This window comes from Arachis hypogaea, chromosome 20, assembly GCF_003086295.3.
Source record: "Arachis hypogaea cultivar Tifrunner chromosome 20, arahy.Tifrunner.gnm2.J5K5, whole genome shotgun sequence".
NCBI lineage: Eukaryota > Viridiplantae > Streptophyta > Magnoliopsida > Fabales > Fabaceae > Arachis > Arachis hypogaea.
The window spans coordinates 113,012,374-113,023,167 of record NC_092055.1 but is presented as its reverse complement, the minus strand read 5'-3'; the positions used below and the strand labels follow the sequence as shown (position 1 = coordinate 113,023,167).

Sequence of the window (10,794 nt, the reverse complement as noted above, 5' to 3'; positions counted from 1 at the left end):
ATTCAGTTGACAAGCAAAAGAATTATATTGATATACTTAAAAGAATATACAATTATTCATTTGATGAAAAAAAAAAAAACCATAATTTTAATTAGCTTGGCTCATATTAAAATGACATTAACTTTTCACCAAAAAGTTTAAAAATAAATAAATAAATATCCAGCCATAAGTTTTTCCTCCTCTAGCCACATACCCTTGTTAGGAGTGTGGCTAATTTTTTTTTATATTGGTTAAATAGATGTGTAATACATTGTTATTGAAAAATTAGGTGTTTTTTTTTTATATGGTGTTTTATTCAAATCGGACGGTCCGATTTGTTTGATGAAAAAAATAAATTACAACTCGGAGGGTCTGATTTGCTTAAAGAAAAAATTAAACTTTAAATCGGATGGTACGATTTGTATTTTTTATTTTTTTTATTTGTTAAAATAAAAATCGAACAGTCCGATTTTAACATTAAAATTTTTTTTTATTTTTGAAATCACAAATCGGTGCATCCAATTTGTGTCGTCCCATAGCCAAATAAAATACTCCTGTGCTCACACCATATTGATATACTCCTTTCTCTCTCCCACACCAAAAATCAAAAGCGTAGGAGTGTGTATGGGGGTATGGGCTATGTCGACCCAAATTTTGTTAAATTCGAATTCAACCGTAGTATTTTGCCAAGTCGAAATAAATCAGGTCCACCCAATTAAAACGTTTTTTTGCAAATCTTATAAAACAAATTAATAAAATATAATCTATAAATGTTATATAAGTTTATATCAAAAATAAATTATTTTAAAAATAAAACAACACTATAAAATAAAAAGATATTAATTAAAATATAAAATAATATTTTATTACTAATTATACTATAAAATATATTTTTTAATTATATAATATAACTTCAAGCCAAACTAAACCAATCCAAAAAACATAACCCGAATTTTACCCGGAAATACATTGAATTACTCTGATAGACTCAACCCGACAAAATATAATTTGGATGCAAGCAAGTTTTCGAACTAGGCCAGGTCTTGCTCACCCCTGGTGTAAGAGTTCACATTTTTCAGCCAGTTGCACAACATTGCATGGGGCTTTCTCTTGTGAACAGTAGTGATGTAACTAAAATATTAACTATTAAGTAATCCCCCATCACAAGTAATAATTAACTACATTTGAGTTGCAAAAATGTCTCAAAAGTCAAAACAACCAATATTTTTCGCACAGAAAACGAAGCAAAAACTGTTAAATAAGAAATAACAGCTCTGAGATTGCAAAGGCTCTATTGGATTCTACTACCAACTTAAGTACACAAGGGCCCCAAGAGAGAGAGAGAGAGAGAGAGAGAGAGAGAGAGAGAGAGAGAGAGAGAGAGAGGGGAGGGGGGAACAAAAATCTCGGTGTAAGGAAACATAATACACATCTAAGACAATAAATAACAATTCCCAAAACAGAATCCACAGATTAGGTGGCCAAATTTTCTAAACTGCATTCACTAGGCCTTGTGAACCTTTTCCACATATGCCTGCAACCAAAAGCACAGGAATTGTAAGCAATTACTCATTTTTCATCCATTCCAGGCAACCCAACTTTGACAAAAGTGAATATCTAAAAGCACAATAGCAGATGTAGATTAAGAAACTAACACAAATATCCATAGCAGAACACCAAAAGGCTGCACTTTCATCAAAGATTATAGTCAAACTTAAGGGCAGAATTAATTTTGTTGCAACAAGCTGATGGACTTAGAAGCTATGTTGACAAATAAAAGTACAAAGAAGAGCTAACAACATGCGACTTCTTAAGAGAAAATATAACTTCTCAAGGTTTTGTTAATATTTTGGGGAAGCACTAAATTATGGGATTAAGTTAAAAATTAGGTAAATACCAAAGGGAAAGGAAAAAGTAAACCATTTTAACACACAGAAAGGTTGCCAGGTTAAACTTTGAATTATAAAATTGTTAAAACAAAATCTTGGATGAGCACATATTTCTCTACTCAACTAATCCCATATTTTTAAGCACTTTTCATCAAAGTTTTGAATGTAAAAATTAAGCCTTCCAGTCGATGTTTCCAGTGTTTCATCTGAATACACATTCATCTATAAAAGTAAATAGAGAGAAGACACCCAAATGATCCAATCCTTTCAACCATATAATGGCAATCCGTAAGTTAAATATCACTGACCTGTACAAGTTTGTTAAGCTTTGGTTTCGAAAACGACAAATAATGGTCAATTTTCTCTTGAGTCTGAGGAATGTGGGCTCCCTGCATGGTACCGGTTACTTTATCTACAACCTTCTTCACAATTGTTTTATAATCATCTTTAGTGATTTTTCCTTCTTTCCAAGTTGGTTTCAGAAGCTCCTTAACAAACTCAACCAATGAAAATTTGAAAGCACGAATCCCCTTCACATCCTTGCTTTTATTGGCCTCAACACCATTGTGGTCTATGTTTTCTGAAGGACCATTCTCTTTTGTAATTTTATGATCATCTTGAGGATTTGGCTTATCATCAGCTACCGCTTCATTGGTTTCCTTCTGTATCTCAATGTTTTGACCTGGCTGCAATTGGGTCAGATGTTCATTCTTGGCAGGTTGTTCTTCTGAGGAGGGGGCCTTAGAAGTATCACCACAATTTTGTTTCCCAGTGTTAGACAACAGTGATGAAATTTCTATATTTGCACTTTTTTTACTTGGAGAAATAACTGGGCAGATTCCACTTGCATCAGCATCATTTAGGTCAACGCTATCACTCATTGGATCATACTGCTTTACAAATCCAACAGCAGGATCTGGCTTGACATACGTATTGGAAACAGGCATAGCAGGCACTTCCGTGTTGGCTAAGGAGGGAGTGTCATTTGTATTATGAGAATTTAAGGCAGCATAAAGTTGTGGCAGCTGCTGACCAGATCCAAGGATGTGAGCAAGAGAGGCTGAGAGATTGGAAAGTTGAGCAAGCTGTTCTTTGCTTACTGTGTCCTGTGTTGAAGGATTACTTGAACTAATCTGTGATGAGCCTTCACCTGTGATATTTGGCTCAGCAGTGTACTTTTTCTCAACACAGACTTCTTGCTTTTGCATACCTTCAGGAATTCCTGCTCTTGAAGGAAGAATGGGAACTGTCACTTGATTTTGTCCAACTGCATGGCAGCTTGGCAAATGCAAAAGATTAACATTTTGCACATTCTGATTAAAACCTTGCCCTGGAAAAACAACAGCAGACTTGTTTATCACTGTTATCATCACATTTCAATGCTAATACATACATAACATTTGGGCAATTGCTGGGTTAAATATTCACAGTACAAGGAATTTACAGTCAGATGAACATAAAGCTTATTGTTTATCACCTGGAACATGTATTCTGTCATGTTCAGTGGTGGCTGGATATGTACTTCCTTGAGTTAACCCACGATCGTTCTGTCCATGCTCTACTTCCGTACGGGTGGAAGATCCTGCTCTATAATTCCAATCAGGAGACATTTTTGCGTCCCCAGGCCAGATGTCTGCAGCTACGGACTGGGAAACGGGAATGCTGGCACCAGCATTGTCTGCTATCCAATGGTCAGCTTCCTTCTTATCACTTAAAAATGGTGGTTCACCCTGCACACTGCTCTGGTCTAAACTATGACCCCATCCTTCCTTCACAGGCCATACAGTTTGTTCATGCTCAGTGGCACCTATATTTCCAGGTTTTTCTTCAACCAACTTTGCTGAATCATAGGTAGCTATATCATTCCGGTTTGGACTGTCCCATACTTTATCCTTATCAGCCATAATGCCATCTGTGCCCCATCTATCACTTCTAAGCCTTCTAGTAGGACTAGCTGAATCACTCAATTTTGGTCTATCCAAGGTCTGATGGTCTCCAGAAAGATTGCTTCCCCATCTATCATCCCTTAAGCTTCTGTCTTGCCTATCATGGGAAAACCTACAATGCTTACCATTACGACAATTTCCATTAGCAAAAAATTTGCAAAGGGTATCACCACTGCGGCTTGGCATGTGGCCACCACCCTGCTCAAAAGAATTATCTCTGCGCCTTCCATCATTTTCCCTTTCTCTAGTTAATTCATCCAGAGTACCCTTACCATATTCATCAGAATTGTTATGATGCACATATTTGCATGATGCTCCCATTCTACATCTGCCTTTTGCAAAATGAACACAAGCTTCAGTGGATCTACTCCTAAGAGTATGTTCCCTGCTCTCATGTGAAGCAGAATATCTTGGAGCTCCATCTTCCCGGTTTTTACTTTCCCGAATATCCTCATAATTTTGGTCATCATGGTGAAGAAAATAGCAATGGCTTCCTCTTCTACATTTTCCAACAGCAAAATCTCTGCATATTTGCTTTGATTCTGCAGCCCTCGTTCTATTTCTGTCATTGGCTCCTGAATCCCACTTGAAACCATGTGGAGGGCTTCTGCTTCTACTACTCCTAGGCATGATACAATGCAAAGAAAGGTAGAAAATTAACAAACCCAATGGTATCTATAGAAGATTACAAACTGCTACAACAATGTCCTGATATTGTCACCAATAATACAACAACAAAATATAATAGCAAAGCCTTCTCCCTCTAAATGACTGTTGCCACTCACCAATAATATCTACATAAAATTTATTAGGGAAAACAAAGGTCCAAATAATTTGAAATTAATGACTCGTACAGAAAAATTACCAAAAACAAATGCAAACATGGGATATCCTGATATATAGTAAAACACATCAAAACTTTAGCATTAGAGCTTTACTCTAGACGTTAAAATCTTTTAAATATAGGATGCTAGACGTTGAATAATGGCCATCCTTGTACATATCTACCAGCATATATAAAATATAAACAAATAAGGAACAAGTTAAAAAAAAATGTCATGTAATGGTCTATATAAGTTCCCAAAAATACAGCTCAGTACTCAGGTTTCATGGGTGTACACAGCTCCTCAAATAAAGTGAAACTGCCATATAATAATATATGTTGAGATCAAGTTAATCTATAGTCACAGGCACATTACAATAAAACAATAAATATCTGTTAACTATACTGCAATACTGCATCCATCAATTTTCAGAAAAATGGGGCCAGCATAGTCACGCGGTGAGGGAAACAAACCTGCCCGACCTGCTCCAACCACTTTTTGGGGATGGACTGCGTCTCCTGCTGTAACTTGCATCCGCCTCCCACTCCATTTTTGCATCCAAACATCTATAGTCTTTATTCATAATATCATCTTTATTTGAACCCCTGCCTCCAGAAAAAGGTTCCTTACTCATGCGAGGTTTCATCTTGTCATTTCCTTCCATATAAGACCATTTTGAGTTATTGCTGCCAGCAACATCTCCAGAGGACCATCCAGAACGCAAGTGCTTACTATCAGGTCCAAAATCAGGATCATCTCTTGTATCCCACTTTGAAGAGCGTTTCCTGCCACTTTCACTCATTTCACTTGCAAAAGCAGTAATGTTTTCTCTGATTAACGCAGTGTGCTCTGAGTTAAAAACAAACAAATAAACCATCTAAATCTTAAATTGATCCTTCTTCTACAAAGTTGTATTCACCAATAGAAAATAACATACTAGGAACAGCAGAGACACACAATTAACATCACTCATTGGCTTATGTTGAACTTAAAACAAAAAGATATCAGTGCAGGCAGTTCTTGAACTCAGAAAGCTTAAAGATTTGAGCCTTAACACAGTACTCATCAAGCACTCTATGACACTTGTAATCAATCATCATTTTTCCCTGAAAATATATTTATTAATAGAGAAGAAGAATATAGGTCAGGATGATTAGGAACCCCCCAAACAACAAAGAAATGGAAACACGTTAAGCCATGCACATAATACAGAACAGTGGCTACAGCAATGGGAAAGTCAAGGTGTGACAGATGGAGTTGAGGCTGAATCAATATTCTATCAGCTTATATCAGTTACTGCAGAGGTGATAATTTCTTTAATTGTAGCGGGATACAAAGCACCATATTTGACTATACTATCATTGGAGTCTACTAGGAAGGCAGGAACCAATTAAGACTTGATAATATTTATTAATACTATGAAATTTTCCTCATGAAACATCAAACACAGCCTAAGCTTTCCTAAATAATGCATTAGCCTGATAAATATACAAAACTTCTAGCAAGGCCACCAACGAACAAGGAAGAAAATTAGAAAGATATTCTATTAGGTCTTCAACAACTGATTGGTACACTAATTTAAAAGAGCATATGATTTCCAAGTTCTCAATACTGATGTCAAAATTCAACTGCAAGATAACAAGATGCTTTGATCTACAAACTAACTAGTACAAGAATCTAGTACTTCTGAACAGTCTGCCAAAGCCTAGGCATGCTCTCAAAAAACTGTCAAAAATCTACATCCATGATGGAACACGCACAGCATCTTTTCAATAATTTATAGGATCCAATACATCTCAAGAAGTTTTCAAAATACTCAAAATTTGGCCTCCAAAAAACCCACAATATATATTGAATTGATTTTCTTCATTGTCTGATCATGATGCACACTGGACACTATTTTATCTGGTGAAACTCAACAATAAGGTAGCACATCTGTTGCCAGTACTTGAACTGGCCAGTGAGTGGTTTATTCTGATATCTCAGGATATATTCAAGAGTTCTTCACTCCAAAACAATCCAATATTGATTTGATTAATGTCTTAAAGATCCAAGATTGCTCTTATGGAAGGGCCAAGTGCCACTGGAAACATATTTTGACCAGCTACTTTGAGTGAACTTGGTAACACCTCCATGCATGGACCACAAGAAATTACTGCAGAAAAATTATATCTAATATTAGCACATTGAAAAATGTACTCTTACTCAGATACACAGAACTAAAGCACATATCCATGGAACTACCTAATATCTTGGGGATCTTGGTTACCTAGATAGCCATGTAGATGAAAGCCTAAGGATTCGTGTATTGGATCAGAATCCAAACTTGTAATCTTATAGCCCACTCAATAAATAGTAGTGACCGGATAAACCCTAAACCCAATCTAAGATCAATACGAAACAAAAAACAGTATCCCGACCAAACCCTAACCGAGCAAAGAAAATTCTACCCTGGGGAGTTAAGCACCAGAATTCTACTCAGTCTATAGTCTAAATCCAACACAAGAACGAGAGAATCCCAAAGCTTTCTAAGCAATGATTCAATGATAGCCAAGCGGCGAATCACAGCGATATCTAGCAGAAAGCAAAAAGAAAAGAAAGAAAGAAAGAAGCTTTCAAGAATCATTCGTGACGAGTCTACGCGCTCCACATTATGATGTCTCCAAAGTCGTTAGGGTAAGGTAATAGGCAGTAACGCTCCGGATAAAGTAAAAAGTTGGAATCTTTGCGATCAAAAGAAAAACAATTGGCAGGAATAAACACATCATCGCATTCAAATCGGAATGGCAAGAGACATATATACATATTAAACCCTAGAGAGAGAGAGAGAGAGAGAGAGAGAGAGAGAGAGCGAGAGAGGAGAAGACTTACTAGTAGCGAGAAGGAGAGACGAAACCCTAGACGCAGAGAGGGAGAGATTACTTCATGTTCCTTGCTTGCTTCCGAGGTTTGGGGCTTCGAACGAGAAAGGAGCAGCTTCGTCTTCAACAAATATCTGTTTCTGTTCTTTTATGTTTGTGTCTCTCTGCATAGATTCGCCCTTTGCTCTTTTGTTTTTGCTATTTTCTCGTTTTAATCAGCTCACTAGGATCACTTCCCTTTTTGTTTCACGCCAAATTACCTTCGCTTAAAAAAATAAAAACTACTTTTCCTTTTTACATTCACAGTAATCGAACTCAAAAGATTTCTATAAGGGGAAAATTAATTTTAAGGACATTAATCCCACATCTCAATAACACGTGAGCTTGAGTATCTTTATTGCTGCAAAATATTTTTGACAGCTGAAATGGACCACCCATTCTACACTCACACTTCCTCACAGTTATCAGAAATCAACTGTTAATTGAATCAATTAACTATTAGATTATTGGTTTAACCATTAGATTACTCATTAAATTAATAAATTTAATTATAATTAAATAATTATATAATTTTTTTATAATAAATTATCTTTTTAATTTTTATTAAATTAAATTATTATAAATATTTATAATAGTTTAATTTAATAAAAAAATTAAATATTTAGAAATATTTATTATAAAAAAAAGAAAAAAATAAAATTTTATATAATATTACATACTAATATAATCTCACTTTTTTTTTTTACCAAAGATAAGAGACTCGAACCCGCAACCTCTTAATTGAGTATGGGGAGACTATGCCATTTGAGTTATAACTCATTGGTAAATTTGGAAAGATAGAAGACTCGAACCCGCAACCTCTTAATTGAGTATAGGGAGTCTATAACATTTGAGCTATTACTCATTAATTATAATAATAGAAGGAAAAATTATATTATTAATAATAAAAAAATTGTGCATAAATAGTTGTGATTTAATTTCAGTTTTATAATACAAAAAAAAAAAAAAGACACAAAACTAGTACGAGAGTATGAGGGAATTTGGTGGTTACTAATTTCTTTTTTTTTTTTTTTGTAAAAGGTGTGAGTTTCAATTTTCATTTTTTTTTTTTTGTAAAAGGTGTGAGTTTCAATTTTCAGTTTTGACAATAATCACTATTTTGTATTATCTTTTAAAAAAGTCTTAAATTAGATGAGAGTAATTTAGAACAAGTGTTTTAATATTTAAATATTTTTAATACTAATCTTATAGAAAACGACGTTTCAGCTAAGCAGCTCTTCGCATGCGAGTCACCCTACTTACCTATCACTGTTGCAATACCATTCCCAAAAAAGATTCTACCAAAGTAAATGCCTTAGACTTCTCTGTATCAATGACTTTATCTCTAAAAGAGATCTTAGGTGACTTTTCAAAACCTTCCCAAAAAGAATTCTTCCTGACAATGGATGCATAGACCTTACTGTGTTTCACCATCATTCCCTCACTCTCGCTCCTGGAATTTTTTTTAGTACTGAGTATCAGAAATTTTTATTGTGCTAATATTGCTTTACTTGGGAAGCTAGTTTGGACCTTTTTTTCATCATCCAAACAAGTTATGGGTTCAACTATTGACAATCAAATATCACTATTCTTAAGATGATTGTTTTGGTTGTTCTAGGAACATGAACTCTTACTTTTGAAAGAGTTTATGCAAGATTTGGGAAGTGCTAAATGATAATTTTGCTTAGCGTATTGGATATTTGAATCAAAATTTTTAGTTTTCTAATTGGAAGAGAGAGGAAAAACTATCTAATGAGATGGATTATGTTCACATTTCTGATTCAAATATTCGGATAGAGGATCTTTGATCGTTTAGTAGGTGGCACTTGGAGAACATTTATTCCCCTCTAAATCAGAGTCTAATAGGTAACATTTTTTCTTATAATCAAAATGTGGTCTGCTTCAAAGTTTTATGACTCGCACAATGGTTACTTGTTGATGAGCGAAAATTAAAGTTCACGGATACCGACAAGTGCACCGGATAGCTCAAGTAATACCACGGTGAGTGGATATCGTTCCCATGAGGATTAAAGGATTGAACAAGCAAATATCATATTAAGTCCCTAATTAGATTAAAATAACCTGAATTTGAAGAGGGCAAGATTGAGTCTTACTGAGAGCTTGAGATCCTTGAGTGCTTGAATGCTTATGGACAGAGAGCTTGAGTGTTCATTTGAGAGAGGACAATGATAGTGAGAGTCAAGGGCTTTGGAGATGTTTATGCTTTTAGAGAAATCAAATCTTGTTCACTTATCTTGAAGTTTGCAAAGATCTTTCACAACAAATCTTTAGTAACTGATTTCCAATTCCTTGGTTACTTAGTTTTTCAAGCATTAATTAATCGTCAATTAATTAATCAAGAGATTAAGCACAAAAATTGATTTAGTTTTCTAATAAGATTTAAAAGTAGTCTTTAGGTCGAATTACATATTACATATTCAAGCCAGTCCTATCTGATTAAATCTTTAAAAGTAAAACACAATTTTCAAAAGTTGTTCTAATCTGAATTATATGTCACTTATTCAAAATTAGAGTGATTGAAAATCGTGTATATGTCGCACACTAATTGAACCAATATTCCTAGTGAAATTCAAATAGTGATGTGAAAGAGTTTTCAACCTTTAATTCAAAATAAAAAATTTTAATTATAATAAAAGAATTCAAAAGGGATTAGCATTCCTTGCAATACCACTAATTCGAATGAATAACGAATAACTCAATCTAGAAATAGATCAATGCAAAATTTCAAAATAAAATAATCATAGATTAATAACTCATAAAAATATAAACAGAGCTCATAACCCTCTGACAAAGGATTAGTTATCCATGGAAAAGAAAAAAAATAATGAAAAGAGATTACGGAGGAGCTGGATCCCCTTCTGTAAACTAGGTTCACTTATTTATATTCTAATTCTAGAATTCAAATTCAAACTAAACTAATCTTATCTCTCGGATAAAACAATAAGATAACTAATTACTGACTTCAAATTCTCTAAATAATAATTCAAATTTAATCTAGAAACAAATACTAACAACCAAAATTTTTACGTTTTTAAAGGTTCTGAGAATCGGACCGGTCATCAAACTGCTTTTATCACTGGTTCACTGGTTTATTGGTCTAACCAGACCAACCGTAATTTAACCAAAAAAATCGTTTTAGAATAAAATAATAAATAAATTATAAAAAATATCCTAATATATATAATTATAGTCTAATATAAATTTTAAAATATCTTCTAAATTTAAAATATTGCAA

At 34.1% G+C, this 10,794-nt stretch overlaps 1 protein-coding gene across 9 annotated transcripts; it reads right to left on the bottom strand.

Moving 5' to 3' along the window:
• Positions 1-1,140: 1,140 nt before the first annotated feature.
• Positions 1,141-7,864, bottom strand: LOC112784856 (zinc finger CCCH domain-containing protein 38). 9 transcript variants are annotated; one of them, XM_025828189.3, is made up of 5 exons: positions 7,510-7,864; positions 5,112-5,487; positions 3,346-4,436; positions 2,177-3,198; positions 1,141-1,513 (listed from the first exon to the last, which is right to left on the bottom strand). In XM_025828189.3, exons 2-5 carry the CDS (start codon positions 5,438-5,440, stop codon positions 1,484-1,486), a joined length of 2,472 nt encoding a protein of 823 aa, XP_025683974.1. In that variant the 5' UTR covers positions 5,441-5,487; positions 7,510-7,864; the 3' UTR covers positions 1,141-1,483. The 9 variants fall into 9 exon arrangements, with proteins under 9 accessions (XP_025683974.1, XP_072087741.1, XP_025683975.1 ...); XM_072231640.1 differs by having other exon boundaries at positions 3,346-4,430; XM_025828190.3 differs by having other exon boundaries at positions 5,112-5,444; positions 7,510-7,816.
• Between the last annotated feature and the right edge of the window lie 2,930 nt (positions 7,865-10,794).